Source organism: Takifugu flavidus, chromosome 9, assembly GCF_003711565.1.
Source record: "Takifugu flavidus isolate HTHZ2018 chromosome 9, ASM371156v2, whole genome shotgun sequence".
Lineage (NCBI taxonomy): Eukaryota > Metazoa > Chordata > Actinopteri > Tetraodontiformes > Tetraodontidae > Takifugu > Takifugu flavidus.
This window is the reverse complement of record NC_079528.1, coordinates 3859420-3879992: the sequence shown is the minus strand read 5'-3', so window position 1 is coordinate 3879992 and position 20573 is coordinate 3859420. Positions and strand designations below refer to the sequence as shown.

At 43.1% G+C, this 20573-nt stretch overlaps 1 protein-coding gene across 3 annotated transcripts in view; it reads right to left on the bottom strand.

The window, feature by feature from the left end:
• The window catches only part of tenm1 (teneurin transmembrane protein 1), a 141912-nt gene that overhangs the window by 51117 nt on the left and 70222 nt on the right, over positions 1 to 20573 (bottom strand). For all 3 annotated transcript variants that reach the window (XM_057043992.1, XM_057043994.1, XM_057043993.1), the window contains exons 7-14: positions 12910 to 13112; positions 11153 to 11360; positions 7413 to 7514; positions 5329 to 5523; positions 3429 to 3629; positions 1625 to 1810; positions 1439 to 1468; positions 1200 to 1346 (exon numbers count right to left, since the gene is read on the bottom strand). In XM_057043992.1, coding sequence (XP_056899972.1) covers positions 1200 to 1346; positions 1439 to 1468; positions 1625 to 1810; positions 3429 to 3629; positions 5329 to 5523; positions 7413 to 7514; positions 11153 to 11360; positions 12910 to 13112 — 1272 coding nt within the window. The remainder of the gene's footprint in view (positions 1 to 1199; positions 1347 to 1438; positions 1469 to 1624; positions 1811 to 3428; positions 3630 to 5328; positions 5524 to 7412; positions 7515 to 11152; positions 11361 to 12909; positions 13113 to 20573) is intronic.

Here is a 20573-nt window from a genome sequence, read left to right as displayed (position 1 = left end):
ATGCAGGTCCACAGCCAAGTGATTTCAGCCTCACTCCCAAATCCTCATCCCATGCTTGGTCATCTACTGGATGCAGGAGGGATTCCTGTGGCGTAACTTTTCCATCCATCTGTCCAACCAATTTCAATTAACCACTGCTTAGTCCCAATCAGGGTCACGGTGGGTGCTGGACTCTGTCCCAGAAGTCACTGGGTGAAAGGCAGGAATACACCATGGACAGGGGGTCCATCGCAGGAAACACACAACCTTCTCTCACACAATCACACCCAGGACCAATTTAGGATGTCCAATCAACCTAACGGGCATGTTTTTGGACTGTGGGAGGAAACTGGAGGAAAACCACTCATGAAACACTTGAACTGTTGCACTCTTGTAAACTCCAGAAATTTTCTGTAATTTTAGCCAACACACTTTTGATGCTCGATGATAGAAATTGGGGATCTGTAAGTGTTGATGCCCTGACTTCACCACCAGCCGAGTCACAAAGGCTTCAAGTGCACGAGATGTAGGACATGCAAATACAAAGCATTTAAAAGAAAAACTCTAGCTTCCATCTCACTTTGGATGATTAAACATCTGCATATTTCATCACAAACTCATTTTGCAGTACAAAGAGTTTTCTTCTGTCACCCCGCAGACATTAGTGAGCGTTGAGTGCACAGTTTGTGTGAAAGTGGATCTCGACTGCCTTTTAAATGTATTAATTAGCCACAGCAATTGCTTTAATGCTTGATAAGTCACACCAGGCGTGTTTGTTTGATTGAAGTGCAATTTTTTGACTCCCTGTATTTTGTAATTAGATGAAACACCAAACTTTGAATATTAATTATTGCAGAGGTGCAGAATCCAAAAGTGGGGGTTGTTTTTTGAAAAATGAGGGAGTTCAACTCTACATCTAGTTGTGGACAGGCAGACAAAGTTTATGTTCTCAAACCCTGTTGGTGAAGAACTTCAAATATGTTCTGATCACAAACACCTGAACAAGACACACAAATGTGTGTAGTATAGTCGTGACTCTACTGGAGACTCAGCAGGACAGGGACAGCAGGGAGGGACGACGGGACAAACCATGAGGCAGATTTCTCAGCAGGAGAAACAGAAGAACAAAGTAATGGACAATCTGCCAGATAGACAGGAATAAAAGGGAGACGGGGGAAGAGAAAGAGATAGAAAATGATAGATGATGGTAGAAATGTCACCTCCGTCGTTGTCGGCTCCATCACTGCAGTCAGTTTCCATGACAACGCTGCATCCAGGCCCACTCCATCCAGTCTGGCAGACGCAGCGCCAACCACTCTGCTCCAGGGTACAGCGCCCATGCCCGCTGCACAGACCTGGGCATCCGTCTGCAAAAGTGTGTCATGTAAACACGCACGCTTATTTGTCATTTCTCAGATATCCAGAGATGTCGACACCAACTCTAAAGCAGAATAAATACCTTTAACAACCACATCCAAATCGTGAGTGACTGTAGGGGGGCCCAAGGGGAGAGAAGAGAGGAGAAGAAACCGTCACAAGCTTTTTTTCTCTTTCAGTATTCATACATACATCTGTGACAATTAAAGTTTCACACACCCACCCACCCACCCACCCACACACACACACACACACACACAGAGCTCACCGATGTTGCACTGCTCCCCCTCCCAGCCGGGCTGACAGATGCAGGTCCCGTCGTGGCACTGGCCATGTTCCTCGCAGCGAGGATGGCATGCTCTCTGGTCGCACGCGGCGCCAGTCCAACCCTCCTCACACTGACACTGGCCCTCTGAGCAAACGCCATGGCTGCCACATGGCACCGGGCACAGCTCTGTCAGACAGGGAAGAAAAAAGGTCAGAGGAAGGACATAATAAATGACTGGTGGGAGAAAAAAAACTGAGGATTTATTTTAAGAGGAAGGAAGCAAAAGTGGTAAGCCAGAGGATATAAGCAGGTACCTAAAAGCAAACCAAAATACCCACAAAGACTATACAGGGCGACTTTCTGAGAGTTCACTTTCTTCACACCTCTAATAGCTGAGCTCCCTGAAGGATGGTACGAGTGAATGGACTCATAATAGGAGCAAATGATTCATGTTTGCACCGCATATTTAAACTGCAGGGACTCCAGCCCGGCTCCATTATTCTTTTCTGACATTTTGATCAGATTTGAAGGGGTTTATTAATACAAGTTCTTTATCTCTCCATTACCATCTCTTCTTTTCAGTATCCCTTTCCTTCCCACAATTTTGGACCGTCTTGTTTTCAGCCCTGTGTTTGTCTATTTCCCTTTTTGTGTGCTCCTCACTATCTAACTCCTCTTCTCTTTCATGCTCTCTGCAGATGCAAGCCTCATCCATCAGTAAAGAGTGCAAAGTGCTGCAGGCACACTAAGACTACTTATCCTGCTGAAGTAAAAAGTTATTTCAATTTAAATATACATAGCATGGAGATGGAGGAAAACCTGGATTCAAATTGGAGTTTTTCAGCTCTCTATTAGAATGACATTAGTTTAGCTATGCTTCAACAAGGCAGAGATGAAGAATTGCTGGGTGGTTTTGATTAAAAGCCCAGCAGGTACAGAGAGAAGCCAATCATATCTTAAGTATTCAGCTATGGTCCATCATTATCAAGGGCTAAATCGCGATATTAAGGTGCGCATGCACCTGAGAGCGCGGCTATGCCAATTTCCTGCAAATCATAGCTGCGTGTGATAAAACAGATCCAATCCTTGCGTTTAGGTGGGTGTAGTGGAACAGAGTAGATTTAATGCTAAGACTGCTATTTTCCCTCACTTGCAAGGACAAGGCCATTTTTCTTGCTGCCGGGTTCACGCTGCTGTCTTCTATGTTTTTGACATTAAACTTCATGAGCTTTTGTTTTTTCTTTTACAATCCCAAATCCATCACTTCACCATCTTTGAACAACAGTCGTCCGGATTTACGGGGTTTATAGAGCCCAATGCGAAATAAAGGTGGATGTAACAAAAGCCTAATACAGTAAACGGGGTATTAATGACCGTCTGCAAGCTTTTAAATGCCAAGGTGGACTATTCCTCAGCTGTAGTCTCTTATGGGCCTTGCAGCTGTGAGAATAGAGGCATTTCTTTCTTGCCTGCCTCATTTACCTCAGGGAAATTGTGCACGAGTGTACTGTGTGTATGAATGCACAATATAATGCGTGAGGGGGGTGTGTGTTGGAGGGGGCACAGCTGTCAGCGAGTCATGAGTGGAAATCTCATTTACGACTAGCATGAAGGGAGCGCAAATACACTCACGTGCACACGGACCCGTTTTACCGAGACGTTTCAATCCATATTTCTGTCTCGTGTCTACCAAATCCCCAGAAAATGGTACCTGGCAGGCCCGTGCATGCTACAAGAACACTGGGAAACTGGCGATGTGCACTTGCAATTTTCCTCTGGCTGAACAATAATCCGCAGGTCTTACCTGTGTAGCAGTCTGGGCCCGTCCAGTTGGGCTGGCAGGCGCAGGTGTCTGACTCAGGGAGATAGGTGCCGTGTCCTGAACACTGCTCCTGACAGGCCGGCAGCGGGTCATCACAATTCACTCCTGTCCAGCCTGCAGAGCACACGCACTCCCCGCGCACGCACACACCGTGGCCGCCGCACTGAGGGTCCACGCAGTCCACTGCGGAGAGGGGGAGAAGGTGTGAGTCAAAGGTACGGGTGGGGTGAGCAGGAGAGGGCGTCTCATTATAATCATCAGTTCACCAAGTATGAAAGCAGTGTTCTTTGCATCCCATCCAGAAGTTAACCACCCTATCTACAATTCCTGTATCGGTTCCACAACATTACACTTCATAGGGCACTTAGAACCGACGCTTTGATAAGAGGTGAAATGGGCTAAGTTTTTTTGAGTGTGTGTGTGTGTGCGCGCGTGTGTTATGCTGTGACAGTGTGTGTAATTAGAGCTCCGCGTGCCAAGGCAAGGATCAGCACCATTTGGCTCAGCTCAGTTTCGCAGCTCAAGGTCAAACACCTGATTCAGTCACCGCAGGCAGAGACAGCCGAGGTGACAGCTCCCCGGTCGCTGGCACACCAGTGCCAACGAGCTCTGAGCGGGTGTGACATCATAACTCCTTCAAATCGAACGGCTTTGTTTGTTTCTGCCCATTTATTAGCTGATTCATCATCAGACGGCAACATGGTGGATTTGGTAAAAAAAAAAAAAAAAAACCATCATAAAAGAATACAGGAAAATACAAAATGCAGCAACTTTTATATCTGTCCTGGATTAAATATAATACCATCATTCATCATGTGACAAGAGAAGTTTGAAACAATGAATAAAGTGTAATGAAACAAGTAGCATAGTGTTTCTCCTTTTTCATAACACACACACACACACACACACACACACACACACACACACAAACATGCACACACCAGCACAGAAGATGCATCAGCAACTCTGTTGAGTGCTTCTGATAGCAGAGGAAAAAGTTAGAAATGCCATCTCGTGGGAAGTCTTAAATTATAATAAAGCATATTTTTGTAATAGTACTTATTGTTGAAATGAGGGTGCATCACAAATTCTAGAGTTATTTATAGTTTATGTGCTCTCCTGACAGTATTCCATACAAAAAGAATTACAGGAGAAACTGTAATTTATCTGCATTAACTGAAGGTGAACCGACTAGTGGAAAATGTTTCAGTTAGGACCAAACTGAAATTCATTTAAATTTATCATTTCAGCAGCCTGTGTGCTGGTTCCATCTACCTAATGAATGTCAGACTGTTCCTTCGTTCAGCTCCACCAGCTGTTCTAAACACAAAGATAAATATCTGGTTCCTTGGGAACTACAAGTGGTGATGGGACACAAGCTTGCTAAACCAATAACAAAAGAAATGGGATGGAAAAAAAGAATAGTAAAAAGAAGAAATAGAGTTACAATAAACTGAAATAAATAGCACGGTGGTAAATCTTTGTGGAATGAAGAACCAGCCCAAACACTGTGAAATTAGTCTGGAATTCTCTCCCACACACGCGCACATGCACAAAGACTTTATTAAAGCCCAAAAGAGGGAGTGAATACTAAGGTTCCTTTTTAATGTCCATGTTTTTTTCAGTTTGGATGGCACGTGAAGATATTTGGAGACATTTGAGACTTGGGTGAGGACGTCAGACTACATAAATGTTCTCTAAACTGACTGAGAGCTGGAAGGGATGTGGCAGTTTGAAAAAAAAAATAGAAAAGCAAGCATGTTAATAAGGATTTGAGGACCAGTGGAACTTCAGACAAATATGAGGTATTATTGACCGACATGACAGATGCTGAGCGTCTTCTCCGCACGGGTGCAACCGCGCCAGCGTTTGGGTGTCTTACCTTGCTCACAGTTGGTGCCCTTGTAGGCTGGACTGCATATGCAGATTCCCTGAATGCACGAGCCGTGGTTGGAGCAGGTGGGGTCGATGCACTGACCTTCCTCCACGTTACACTCTGCCCCCTTCCACCCGGCCAGGCACACACACCTTCCTTTCTCATACACTCCGTTCCCGCTGCACAGCACAGGGCACGAATCTGCGGGACGGAACGTACACGGATTAGTGCTGCGCACTCAGGAGCACGCGTGTGCAAACATGCGTTGGCGCGTTGCTGCCGTAACCCACTACGAGAGGGGCCCCGCTCTCTTATCACAGTTAGGCCGCAGAATCAGCAAATCCTCGACCTGTCTGCTCCTCTTTCCCTCGCACACGCGCACGTGCACTCTCATATGCAGGTATAATCACACGCACGCACAGTAGGGTTTATCCCTTGGTCTGTTTCAATTTTCTCAAGCACCACCTGAGCCCGGCTACCACGGCAACCCAGGAATCATAGAAAATCCCCCCCAAACGTCACCTCGCTCGCTCTGAACAGGCCGTGAAAACAATCGTGAAAAGGGAAGATTAGAGGAGAGAGCATTTACTTTTACGAAAGGAGTGTGGAAAGCAGCGCTATATTGATGCAAAGATGGAGAGCTGTGTGTCTAATGTATTAACAGCCAGGTAGAATGAAGCCATAGTACATCTGTTGACAGTTACGCAACCTCCTCCTCCCCACCGCAGCTCTGCCAAGCAGAAACCAACTTCAAATAGATGAGAAAAAAACATCCAGAAGCTTTTATTGTGGCATAATTTACTCTGGGGGCCACACACATTCATGTCGTGTTGGTTTGATCCTTTGTTAAATGCCACACTGCAGCACTAACATTCACCCCATCATTTTCTTAGCAGCTCTTGCTAAAACACAGAGTGTAACTTTTCATCACGCCGAACATCAGCGCCGGAGCAAATGAGCTCCGATGAGAGGAAGAAATGAATAAGAAATGTGTGTAAATAAATAATAGGATGTGATATCAATTCAAGCTTCCCAACACAATGAGACGGACAAAACTGATTCTATGTAGGAGGGAGGACACAATGAAGACCAGAGGCAGACAAATCTAAGAAAATAGTCATCTTCTACATTCCTGTTACACCCTGAATACCAGTCTGTCCTTCCAGACAGTCGCAAAGTCTCTCTCTCTCTCTCTCTCTCACACACACACACACGCAAACATACTCAAATTATTTCAACACACACATTTAGGCTGTTTCTGTGTGGGGAAAAAATATGTTTTTGTCATTCCAACTGGATTCAGTGAAGATGAATGTATTAACTTTAGTTGAGATGGTTGTTTTAGAAGCTGCCTTCACTGTTCGGAGGAGCTGGAAGAGCAGAATGATGTTCAAGACAAGCCACCATTTACAGATTGACATCATTAATCAGTAGTCATTTTGTGAATTACTCAAATGACTGTTTTAGATACTACAGGTATGTAAACATAAACATAAAACATAAAATTAAAAATGTCACAGCAAAAATGCAATGTCATGAATCATTAGTTGCAGGACTGTAATCTAAAAATATAGCAAAGTAACTGCACTTTTTTTACTTCATCGGTGTTTCTTTTCGCCAACAAATCTAATCTTTAAAATGTCTTTGTTTATTTAAAAAATGATTATCATTATTATAGACAAAGGATATTAACATGCAAAGAATTATCGACAGCAACAGCCGAACTGACTAAACAATTATCAAAATCAAACATAAAAAATACATATTTATATTAAAACACTCCTGGATTGAGAAAAAGAAACATTCAAACAATGACAAATCTCTAAAAAAGTCAAAAACAGTTTTAAATGAGTGAGAATGAATTCTAACCACAACTGAGGAAAAGAAACATTTATCCAAGACAGAACAACTAAACAAGGTTTAATAAACTCTGAGCTCTTAACATTTTTTGGACTAAAATTTGCATCGTTCTGCAGGAGGAACGAAACAGTAAAAGGAATGAACTGAGATGAAAGAGTCAAAAATAGAAAGGCGCTGACAGGCAGATCATAAATCAATGCCAGCCTAATCCTTCATGAGATATGTCTCACCTTTGGCACAGTCTGGACCCAAGAATCCCGGGAAGCAGTGACAGTGTCCGGCCACACACTCCCCATTTCCGTTGCAGTCCGATGAGCATCCATCCATCGAGTCTGGGGGAGCAGAAAAACATCCGAAACCCACGTTTACAAAAAGGCTGGAGACAATCACAAAACTAGAAAATAGTCCATGAGCAACTGTGTAAAACCAGAGTAGCTTTATTGAACGCAAGGCGTGATAAGCAGTGATGGCTCCCCAGACTCAGGGCCTTTATTAGGTTAGTCTGATCCAGCTGCTATCGCTCTCTGGGGAATGGCCAAGCACTCACTTACACTTAGTTACTCTAAGCACATTATGCTGCATTATGGTTTGGAACCACACAGCACACAAATTTACAAGCATCATATCTTAATCAACAAACTATTTACAAGGGTCCATTTTGGAGTGAAAGTCAAGCACGTAAAATCTGTCAATATGAGTACACAAGTTAGCCGGGTATTGCAAATATGAAACTGCTGCGGTAAATCTGCTGTCCTCCCGGCGTAGATCAATGTGATGCTTGTTCTCGTCCTTTGTCTCATCTGGATATCCTTTCATCGAATACCCTTTAGGCTCCGTGGGTTTCATCATACCCCCTTCAATGGACTTCAATTAGCCGTCCTCTTTTTACCATTCTCCCTTTCGCTCCTTGATATGTCCATCATGTCAGGTCTCATTCAGACACTTTCAGAGGATTAAAAAAGTCTGATCGGTTGTGTCGGCTTGAGACGAGAGCTCGTCGGAAGAAGAGGCTAGCACAGCTGGGGATCTGGCCTCTGAATGTTGGCTGTCTCGGGCAAAACCACCTCAGTCTGGGGTAAATTAATTAAGACACGTGTCAAAGTTGCCATCCTTTATTTGACCCTGTGTCGTCCAAGTTAGCTCCTTAAAGGGTCTCAGTTCTACAGCAAAACCACTGCATTCCTGTAGGTTTCTCTTCTTAGGCAGCATGGATGACAAATCCTTTCACAGGCGCGTGCACACACAAACACATATGCAAACTTATTATGTGACACCCGCCTTGAGGCACACGTGTCACATGCTAATGAGACAGACCCTGCCAGCAGCAGACAACATGCCAATGTCCTCCACAGCAGAGCATCAATAGAAAACCTAAAGTCATTTTCACCTCCATCACCTGTCATCGTCACAGTGATGGAGAGAAGAAGTACAATCATTCTTCCTCCCACACACTGCAAAAGAATCAAAAACATTTCTTGCTGTGTTTCTTTTTCTTCCCCTTGAATAAAGGAAATAAGTCTCAAATACACAATTTCCAATATTGTGCCCGTCATTTCATTGCTAGCCATCTATTGAAGAAAAACCCATCCGCAAGGTCAGCAAGTTCTGTATAATTCTGATGAGGGATGTGATCCGTCAGAGCGTCAATAGCCCGTGAGGTTCAGGGATGTCACAGTGATCTAGACTCTGCATCTCCCAGGTCACTGTCTCACCTGTGAGTATCCCCAGGCAATTAACTGGAAATGTAGTATACCGAGCTTCTATTTGCTACAGAGGTGGCCGTGCACGCTTGTGTGCATATGTGCATCAGTTCTTTCCACTGACTAAATCTTTTCCAGTATGAAACCACTCCTGCCATAAGTTATTGCAGTTAAATTTATTTATAAAATAGGTGCTTGCAGCTAAGTGATCTGATTGGCCGAATAAGTATACCAGTGGTTCTTTACGAGCCTGTAAAGATTCAGCCATTGTTTTATGACCCTTGGGGTTTATGAATTTATGGAACAATCACACGGCTGCAATGCTAACGAGAGGTACAAGTTAACCAGTTTCTTGTATTTGTCTGCTTTTAGGGGGAAAGTTCAAAGATTCCTCTCGATTTCTTATACACTTTGAATATATTGCAAAAGATTTAATATTCAAGAGGATCTGCAATGACAGAGCTGAAGTATAGCAATTATGCATAATTAATAGCCCTGCAGGAAGCACCACTCCCTGGCTGGGTACTGCCCAAGTAGTAAAAGGGAAGAAAATAAGACGGGGCTTGAGTGGAGGTGGCAAAACGGCAGAAATCATTAGGCTGGAGCTTTTGTAGGTCAAATGGCAGCAGTGGGGGCTGGAAAAAAGGTTTCAACTGATTTACATGACTTTTTCTGCAAAATGGAGCAAGTATGTATGCATGCGTCCACATAACAATGTCCATTTTCATACACGAACAAATCACATTTTCTCCCGATGACCTAATTAAACCACGTGATAGCCCACAATTCTCTGTAGTTGTGTGTGCATGTGAGTCCCTATTATCTGTAATAATAGGGACTGTATAAGTGTACAGTCATTTGCAAGGAGCCATATATGTCATTACTATTTCCAAATGACTTTCTGTTATTTCTGCACAAATATATTTTTCATCTTCTGCTGTTTTTCTTGATATGTTTCATTGATGTTGTCTTATTTAGTTGCTTGTTAAGAAAAGTCTATTTCTCACTAATATGCTTTCTGCCTCTTCCTTTGTTGTACCTACTCACTCTTTCACTCTCCTCAGAAAATTGCAATTTCTCCAGTCAGATCGGTTCTCCTTCATCTTCCCATGAATCTCAAACTGGGCTTTAGAGAACCCCACTTTGTTATTAGAATTTATTGTGCTGTAGCTGAGTAGCTTTGAAGACCTGCCTCCAAAATAATCCCATCTAGGTTTGAAGTCTTTGTAGAAGGTGTAAATGGAATTGAAAATGAACTCTGACATCAATCTGTTACTGTTATTTCTATTTTTTGCAACAATTCTCTTGATTAATTATTGGGCAAGCCTAAGTGAGACTAAAAGCTGCTTTTCTGAGCCCATCTGCTGCATCTTTGTGTTGCTTATGAAAAGAGGAAGTTCATTCGTTGCTGCCATTTCCTGTTTAGCATGACTCAAAATAGCTCTGGTATATTCCAGACCTAATAGATAGAATACAAGTCAACAAATGTCTGACAGGCCTGAAACAAAATCTGTGTTTAGCTGTTTAGCTGTCAGTCACTACACAAAGAACTCTGACAATATGGTGATAAAAGAAGGACGTCTTCAGTGGGATGTTTTGGTGCTACAGAGCCGTGCAATGGTTGATTCACATCTTTGGGCTGATGCCTGTGATACACATCTAGAGTGAAACTTTGTTACGTTCTTATTGATAAATAAGAAGGGAAAGAATAAATCGGCCTGGCTCAATGTTCTGATCTTTTCATAACAGTTTAGATATTGTAAACTTTTGCCACTTACATTTGATGCTCTGTTCACCCAGATTTGACTGAATTCCCCTCTTTTTTTGATTGTTGCGATACTGTATTGTCTTAAGAAGCACTGGACAAAGTGGGAGTGGAGAAACTACCCTTGTAATTATCCACTTGTCTATATTCAGCCACGCACTCTTGCATTATTCACATCCTTCAATTTGTACTGCCATTCGTGTGTGTCGTAGCAATGAGGTGCAGTTAGCAAGCCCTGTCATTATTACTGGAGCTGTCCTCCCCTTTATAAAGGATTTCTCCTGCCATGCCAAACTCCCTCTTAAAACAGCAAAAGTTCCCTTCAGATGTCACTTTTGTTAAAAATCAATCCCGGCAGCCCTCCCTGTTTTTGTTTTGTGCAGCAGATGAGTGAAGAGGAAGGACAGCAGAGTGAAGAAAACTTGAGATGCAATCAATGAAAGCCCCCGGTACATTAAAGAATCCAGAGACAATAGGAAAATAAGCTGTCGATTGCTGTCCTCACCTATCGGAGTGCTGTGGAGTAGCACCCGCTCCAGGTTGCGCCCGTCATTGTAGAGGGCGAGGTGCCATGTCCCAGGGTCCATGTACTCGATGAAACCTGTTTCCTGGAGGTTGTTCAGCAGCAGGCCTTTGGGAGATTTGGCATTCAAAAGAGGATCAGCCAAGGACCTCGGCAGCGCCTTCCCATCCAGCAGTTTCACAAAGTCAAACTGGGTGCAGTCACAAAACAAACACAGTGAGGATGTGTTTCATTTGACAACAAAGCGGCTCAAAGTGAAGCGGATTAATGTTCTGGAGTGTTTAAGTAGCATTTAGCAGCTGTTTGACTGGTCCAGTACAAGTCCTTAAAACCTGGTCCTGTCAGAGGCAAGTTCTTTAGTAAAAGACTGTTGATTCAAAAAAAAAAAAAAATCCTTCACATCTTGACAAGCTCTTGACAGTGCAGACAGATGATGACCCTAAAAATGCTGTCAGATAAACTGGAGGATTCCTGAATTCAAAAAGAATTCAAAGCAAATGAGCAATCTTTCAGTTTGATTCATATCTTATTTTACAATATTTGAAGCTAGTGTGAACCAGTTTCTTATCATCTTTATTTTTGAAGGTGGAATCCACAAAAGTAGAGAAACAAACATCACCATCAATCCTCTATTAGACACTGTCAAGTTCGGCTTAATGTGCTGCTAAATGTGTTAGCAGACTACACCTCTCTGTCTCCAAATGGAACACAGGATTTTTTCGTTTGTTTTAACCTCTGCGTGCTTCATCTCAGTTCCTTCTGACATTCCTCTCTACACCCTCATCTCCATCTCAAATCCTCCTTCAGCTAGTGAGTACTTTGCCGTCTTATTCCCCCCGAGGACTGTGTGTCACACTAGTGTCAAAAACAGCTAATTAGACCACTTCATGCAGTCGAGAGCAGAGCTGCACTAATGCTATGCAGATGATTCCGCGTGCATTGTATTTTTGTCAGTCGACGTGTGTGTATGTGCGTGTGTGCGTGTAATCTCTAATATTCCCTCTCTCTCTGGAGGAATATGCCCATGGTTAAATCTTATCAGAAGCTATTTTCTTGGAAATGCCAGCATGAATCCTTGCATTTGCAGTTGTTTGCATAAATGTTTCTGTCCACATGTCAAAACATATTTCATGTCTAAAACAACAATCATTTTCCTGACAGTGAAAAACTGTCAGTACTGTTGATGAATTCCTTCTCACCTTACATAATCCGATAATTATACAATCAAATATATCAATCTTTTAGTAAATATCTTCTGGCTTCAGTCTATGTGGTGTTGACGTGCATGAGTTCTCCATAGTCCAAAAACACACATTAGATGGACTCTAAACTGGCCTTCAGAGTGGGCTTAAGACCAGTGACCCCTTTTTTCCTGTTTGATGCCTGCTGACCAATGGGATGGGTTAAAGCACCCCATTTGACCCTGATTAGGCCAATTACTTCTCTTTTTTTTCCTAAAGAGAGAGTTGCATTTAATTTCCGCTGCACAAAATGTCTCCCCAGTTGTCACTCAATGTTGAAGGTTGGAGTGGGGCTTAGGTACTTTACTCCTGTTAAGGGGTTGCACGGCAACAGCACTGTGGGTCTCTAGGTTTGCAAAGCATGTTTAATAGTCCCAATAATGGTCACCTTAAGAGCACGGAGATTTATATAATTTCCTGAAAGTATCCATTGTGGACGTACACAGTTGGTGCTGTGGCAGAAAAGCCCATCTGTGTGAACAGCATGACTGCCATTACCTGTGTGTGTGTGGGTGGTATGTTCCTGCGTCCGTAAACCCCCAGCAACGCATTGTGAGAGAGGGAAAGGTTGAACTTGATGTAGGTCGGGTGGTGCACAGTCATATGAAACCGCCAAAAAAGTCCCGGTGGGACCATCTGGCTCTGCTGGGTTCCGATCTCTATCTCGCCCTTGTCGATGGCGTGGCCTCGCACCCATTTCTCTGCGGATAGGAAAAGAGTTACTAGTACAGGTTGCATCTAACAGAAAAACTCCTAATACCTAAGCAACAAACAAGTGCAATCAGCTGCTGTTCTAATGCCAGCAGGCTAAATGGCACTGAGGACTGATGGAAGGATGCTGAGAATCCAGCTTGTGTAGAGGTCTCCTTTGGACGGGCTCTGCATAAAGAGAGCTGCTTTAGAGTGGACGCGTTCTGTCTGAAAGCTGCCTACTGGGGCTTTGTCCTGGCTCTATTAGCATTTTCTAACAAGAACAGAGTGTGTGCACCCCTCAGATGTGTGTAAAAAAAGTCCTCAAAAATGGTGAAAGGTGCTGGGGCCAGGCACACACACACACACACACACACACACACACACACACACACACACACACACACACACACACACACGTATTCACAGACAGCATCGTGGCACAGAGATAGTGTCTGGAGTGAGAGTGCTTTTGTGTGTGAAGAGAATAGGTCCTTCCTGACCATCAGCTCTTCTCCTCTCCATAAGCCTCTATCAAGCACGGGGCACGTGCCTTTTGTGCCGTGGACCAATTGAGGCTCGCCATCCCTTTTTGTGTTGGCCTTTATGGAGAGATATATCTCTGCTTCTCAACTAAGATGGAGAAAATACGCTGACAGAAGGGAGTCAGCCGATCGTTACGACACAAAGGCGAAAAGAACAGTTAGGGGCAGATTCATGGATGAGGCCACACGCTCACAATCTATAATGCCTGCAGCTTTACCACTCCATTATGGCAACACCATACATACCCTCAGGCCGGCCGCTATATATCACCTGAACTTTCACACGAAGAATGTTTGGGTGTGAAAAGCTCCTGTTTTTAGCGACACTCTTCCCTTTAAGTAATGTCAAAGTGACAGACACTAAAATGTCAGCCTTTTATTCCCTGTTGTTGTTCAGCAGAAGACGCCTGGAGTCTATCATTCCAACATATATCTCTGATTCAATCATGTTGCCTAGCAGAGTCTAATGGCTCCAGCATTACATTTTTTTCAGGTCACACAAACATGTGGCTGGAGTGTGTGTTCTGATTATACCCCCCGAGCATCGATATTTATTAAAAGAGTAATGTTTTTCCATTTGCATAACAAAGTCACAGAGAGCTCTATGATCCTTTTGGTGTCCACACAAATATTAGCAAATACCCGCACAAGTGCTTTGTTTACCACAGTAGTAGTTAATACATATATATTTGTTTCGGCTACAGGATTTTGTTGAGAGTTGATTAGTTACACCATTAGAAACTAAAGCCATAAAAATTCTGGAGGCATTGATCAGTAAAATGTATAACTAAAGAATTAGTTTTGCTATTTGTCATCTACTGTTGCATAAAACAGATTATACACACACACACACACACAAGATATGTAACTGCTTGTAGCTCATTGCTTTAAGCCAGTAAAACATAATTTAACATTCCTCTGCGATGCCTGCTGCAAACTTGTACGTGCACTCTCCCGCTGCCTTATGAAAGACCTGCAAACATGTCTGAGCAAGGTTGGACACCGACTCTCAATTCTTCTTCGTTTGATTCCACTTAAATGTGGTCTGCACAGCCAATCCTCCTCCTCCGTCTCTCCCTGTCGTCCTCTTCTTCCCTATGTCAAACATCATCTGAACACATGTCAAAGCTCTGGACCTTCCTTTTCATCTTGCCGTTCCTTCCTCCTCCGCTTCAATGGAAACTGGTTTGATAAAAGTGAATTGATTAATTGGTTAATTGATTGATCTTGACTGAGCTGTGACAGAGGGTGAGGAACAAAGACAAATGGAAATACAGAGAGAACAAAAAAGCCCAAGTCTAATTTACTGTGAAAAAAGAGAGAGAGCAGAGATACAAAGAAAGATGTGTTCTGTAGGAAGCATAAATTGTCTGTGCTCTCGAACCTCTTGTGAATATTTTTTTGCAGTAAAACAAAGCACTCACACATTCCTGCTGAGTCCACCTCACCAGTAGACTCCTTTCAATGTTAATTCTCACTCCTGTGCTTCACAGTAGAGAAATAAAGGCCAGAGGAGGGACGGATAGCAGCCTTTATTCAAAGCTAGATGAATAGAACATGAATCAGCCCGGGCAGTTGGCAGAGCTGTGGCAGGAAGACAGGCGTGGGGGCTGGGCGCTGAGTAGGCTGATTGGCAAACTGGCAGGAAGGCGAGCGGGCAGGTCTTTGCTGATGCTTATTACTGGGTGGCGCCGCTCAGAGCCGGATGAAACACGAGGACAGAAGGCAACGCTCTGGGCCGCTGAGAAGATGGGCAGGGCCGGGGTGTGATCATAGACACTGGGAATGTGAGGACTTGTTGAAGGAAATAGAGGAAGGGGGGAGAGAAGATGAGATGTGGCAGCATCAGCTTACAGCTGCTGATGCAACAAAGAAAAGCGAAGCGAGATCTTCCCTCCTGCGTTTCTCTCCTGCCTCAGTGAAGAAGCAGGATGCAGAAAAACTCAAGACTGTGTGACAGTTCCAGGCCTCTGCAGCTCAGATTACTATTAATAGTAGCTTACTCCAATCATATTCATTTACATTCTTATTGTATTTAGAAACAAATTTTAAAAATAAGAAACGTACATCTTTTGCAGAGTAATGTTCAACACTAAGCTTCTTCACAATCTTCATCCTTAAAGTGAAAAACAACTTCAAATTCAGCATAAAGACATAAAATAAATGGAATTGCATAGATACCATTTTATGATTTTCATCATTAGCTGGTGGTAGTATTGAGTTGTCGGCCAAAAAAATAAAAAAAACATCAATTAATTTTTAGTTCAAAATGAGCTTGTTTAAAGAGGAGATGATAGTGTTGCACAGGCAATTCATGTTTGCCATCAAACACAACTTGGTGTTGATAGAAATGATAAAGGGTTAGTAGGGAGCAGGCTTCCTTCTGAGTTACTATAATTGCCTCGGCCAATTATAGTGGCAATGTAGCATTGTGAGCACACACAGAAGCTAAAGTCTCAATTGACATTATTCACCCACATCATGCAAACACGTGTACACATTTCAACATTTACTCTGAAACTAGGCCTTGGAGCTTCTCATGAAACACAGCCTCTGTATTAGAATGGTTTGAACGTTTCAGTTCTCAAATTTCAAATGATCCACTATGGCTTCCACATCCCTTTCAAAAAATGTTTTGTTCTAATTAAGGATTGGGTTTAGGTTAGGAATAAGGAATGAATTGGGATGGTTCAGATCAGAGGAAGCAGCTGGATAATGCATTGCGTCTATGAAAGGTAGTAATGTGGGAATATGTGAGAGAGAAAGGGAGAGAAAATGTGGGGGAAAAGAGCGACATGTGAGCTCAGGACACAGTCTAATTAATTTCTCTTGCCTGCAGGTTATTTGGGTAAAACAATTACACCTGAAATCAATTTTCAATGAAACTATGCTGTCTATGCAATTAATATTAGCAGCGACCTGAGCTTCGTCAGGCGCTCGGTGATGGGAAATGTCTGATGGGAGTGGAACCGCGCGAGCATATGCAGCCGAGTGTCAGTAGGTGTTGGAGCGCAGGCCTGTGTTCAACTCACACGCATTTGGACAGACAACATTAATAGTGTTCCAAATGCAAGAGAGATTGAGTTTGCCGCAGGATGAATAAAAATATCACAATGGCCAAGGTCTCTATAATTACTTGGATTCAATTAAGGGCCTTTTGAGCAGTTGGTTTAATAAGCTTTCAGCCTCCTCTCTCCACTGTGCAGCCTAATGAGTGTCAGTCAGAGTCAGGAGAAGATAATGCCCTGGCCTTAGGGCCTTATATTACTCCCGTCTGCTCACCTTCCACTATCGGGCCTTAGGCGATCTCTGTGACAGGCCTGTTCGCACACTCATTCACTGCATGACACTCACTTCAGATTCTTACACATGTAATGTGTAACAAATTGTAAAGCACTTGTAGTTTTCCCCGTCCTGCGACAAGGCCGTGTTAATCTGGCATAAGGGGATGGGAGAGGCACAGCTCACATAATGGAGCCCCCACTTTATTCAGAATGCAGGAGTTGTATGTGTTAGTGTGGTGCTGTGCAGGTTTAAGCATAAAATATATACATTTATACATGGGATTAGGATTGAAAATATGTTGTCTCCATGCAATCAACACACAAAGGGTGTGTTGGTAACGCAGTGGAACACTGTCAGCTCGAGCGCTAATGCTGATGCTAACCCATGGATTTAGTGGAAAAGATCCAAAATCAGTTTGAGGGGGAGCTGTCAGCATTTCATCCCATTTAGAATGGAATTGTTTGTAGTTAAATTGTGTTTTTAATTAGTGTGATTTGTGAATGAAACAGGGAGCAATATATAAATATGGATTCAGAAATTGAGAAATAACATTAATTCCATTTACAATTCAACTTTTTTTTTCAGAACGACAATATTTTTAGTAGTTTCAGGAAATAGACGACCCAATTTCAAAATAAAGCGCTGCCGTACATTTCGTACATTTTTAGCCAACACATTTTTAATGCTTGGCAATTACTTCTGATGCCACCTTTTAATCTGCAGCTAAATTCATACATTAGTGTTCATGCATTTTGTGTTGAATGGGACCAATATTTATCAAACAGCTCTTACTCTGAAAGGAATTTACCTCAACTGTGCGAAGTCCAAAGCGTCGCCGAGCTTCAGGTTGGATAAATGGCATAAATTACAATGCCTGAGGATGTTTACTGCTCACAAGGGACTGTTGCTGTTTAAAATGTGGACAGTGTGAAATTATGTTATAAATACTTTGTTTCCACATAGATGCAATATTACCACCTGTCAGTAACATGTTAATGCCACATTACTTATTCTGACAACTACCTCACTTTTGAACAGCCCAACCTCGTCAATCACCCTCCGTCTCTAATCCTTGCATTTATCACACCCACACTCACCTACTGCGACAGCATTCTTTATGATTCCGCAGCTAAATTTCTCAATATAGTCCAGCACACTCAGAACTCTGCTTCCAAATGATCACATCACCCCTGTCCTTCAGAACCTCCACTGGTTACCTGTCAACCATCCATTTCAATATCCCGTTCCTGTCCCAACAAAGCCCTCCATCATCTGGACACTTCCTACCTCACAGACCTGCTTCAGCCCCTCTGATCCGCTGAGAGCTCACGTCTTGGGTTTGGGTATACACTTTCTATATGCCTGCATTTAAAACCCTCACAAATGCTGACCCTTATTATTATCATTATCCTTGCACAATGAAACAATTAACACTTGAACATGCTAACAGCCTTTAGCCCAGTGTCTATATGACCAAACAAACATTTATTTTAACTGATTCTGTATTTTGGATTGAAACAGTAATATTATTTTCCAAACTGGAAACACTGGACCGATGCACTGGGAGGGACGGGGGGAGTCTCTCCGTGGGTGTCTATGTTACTGTGTGTGCGGTTGTCCATGTGTTGCATGAAGTCTGTTTCCCAGCGTGAGAAAATCAATGAGATCAGTGTTACAGGGACAAGCCCATCAACATTTGCACACATGCACACGCTCATCCCTACCACAGACACGTCTCCCTGCGTCACATACATACACAATATGTGCACTTTCTTACACACTGCTCAGACTCACGCTGCTCTATGCGCACAGTCTAGAATATTGATGTGCTCTTTAAGAGCCCTTCTCTCTGCCTGTGTCACATTCAATCCATCCACACACCTATTTCCAAGCACACCATCAAGCAGAGTGAAAACAGTTCAGCACTAACACCTCCCCTCCCCAATACAATTGTTGCACAGGCTCAGACAATATTCCATATCATCCATATTATGATGAGGAATTACGCCGGTGCGCAGTGTCATTTGGGTTCATTTCTCAATATCAATAATAAATCAGTGTTTGGCATTGGCTGTGTATGAACACATGTGCTTGTGCATGCAGAAGGTGGTGGCAAAAACAGAGGTGAAGGAGAGTCAGTGCACGCGTGTTCCACAAGTCACAACCAGCCCGAGGTGGATTATCATGGGGTGAATGAAAATTAATGTCGCACTAATTAGAGAGGCTTTTATGTGTGGAGGACTGTGAAGGGCTCCTGGTGATCTCAGGAACCTGCGGGTGAGGTGGTGCAGAGAACATAAAACACAGCTTGACAAGACGCCGGCCATACGCAGCTGACACTTTACGTCAATTAGCGCCCTGCTGCAAGCTGCTTCTAAAGTAGATTAGAAATCTGCTGCTGCTGGATGTTGACATAAAAACAATGCTGACAGTAAACAAGCGTACTTCCCGGACGCTTTCGTCCCTTCCTATGTGTCACCATCTTAGACCAAAAGAGGCAGAAACTGATTCCTCCCCTCCAATCACCAGATTTAGCACAGTTAACCCTCCCTATAATGATGTCACTTGTTCTCATAGTACTGTTATAAATACATGAGATATGGAAATGAGGCTTTGTATTATGATTAGATATAATGTCAGCCAATTATTTATCTGGGACACTTTTATCTTAAACGTTAGCCACACAGATTGGTCCCCATCAATCCTCCTTTTTTCTCAGCATCATTTTGACTCCAGAGTACCTATTGTGGGTTTTTTTGTTATTTCCATTCCATCGCCATCCTCCGCTGTGTAATCTCAGGGATTGTGTGGGCTCTCGGTGTGAGAGGTGATGGGTGCAGCGGCGATAATCTGCCACACTGGATTACAGTCTAATCTCTAATCTCTCCGGCTCTCTTCTGCCTGCAGACCACCTCCACCATGCCAACTTTATTAATCTGAACCCCCTGCATCAACGGCTTAGCTTTGCCCATTTTGATTTCCTGGCTTTCATCAAACAAGCAATAGGAAATGAGACAATAGATTGTGGCGAGGCAACGCAGACGTGAATTCAATGACCCCTGTATGCTCTATTGGAGGATTTAGCTACTGATGGGAGTTAATCCTCAGAATTTGAGGATTCATCAAGAATAGTTGCTTCAGGGATGTCCCAGGTTGCCCAAATTGCAGTGGGTTGCAGTTTGGCTCACACGTTCTTTCTGTTGGAGCTGAACGTGGACCAACAGCATCTATTATAATATTCATCAGAGTCAGCCTAAGCATGAAGGTTGCCGTGTCCTGCCTGACTGCATGACCTGGAACACTCACAATTAATGTCCCATGTCGTTGGGTTAAATTGTTCTTAGTAATTCCTCTGGCTAGTTTAGAGATGACAGAGCAGCGATTGGATATTCCAGGCACGGACTGGCTAAGAGGAAACATAATTAACCAATTACCTTGACTTTTTAGGAATGAGTAATCAGTTCAAGGTTGATCTCAGAACTAATGTCTCTCTCTGTCAAAATGGAATATGTATTGAACAGAGCGCTGTATGCATGCAAGGCAGAAGCCTAAAGCAATAGAAACCGACTGGCCTTCATGTCGATACATGGTGCTAGCTTGTCGAATCCTAATGTTAGAATGAAAAACTTCAAAAAAGTTTCA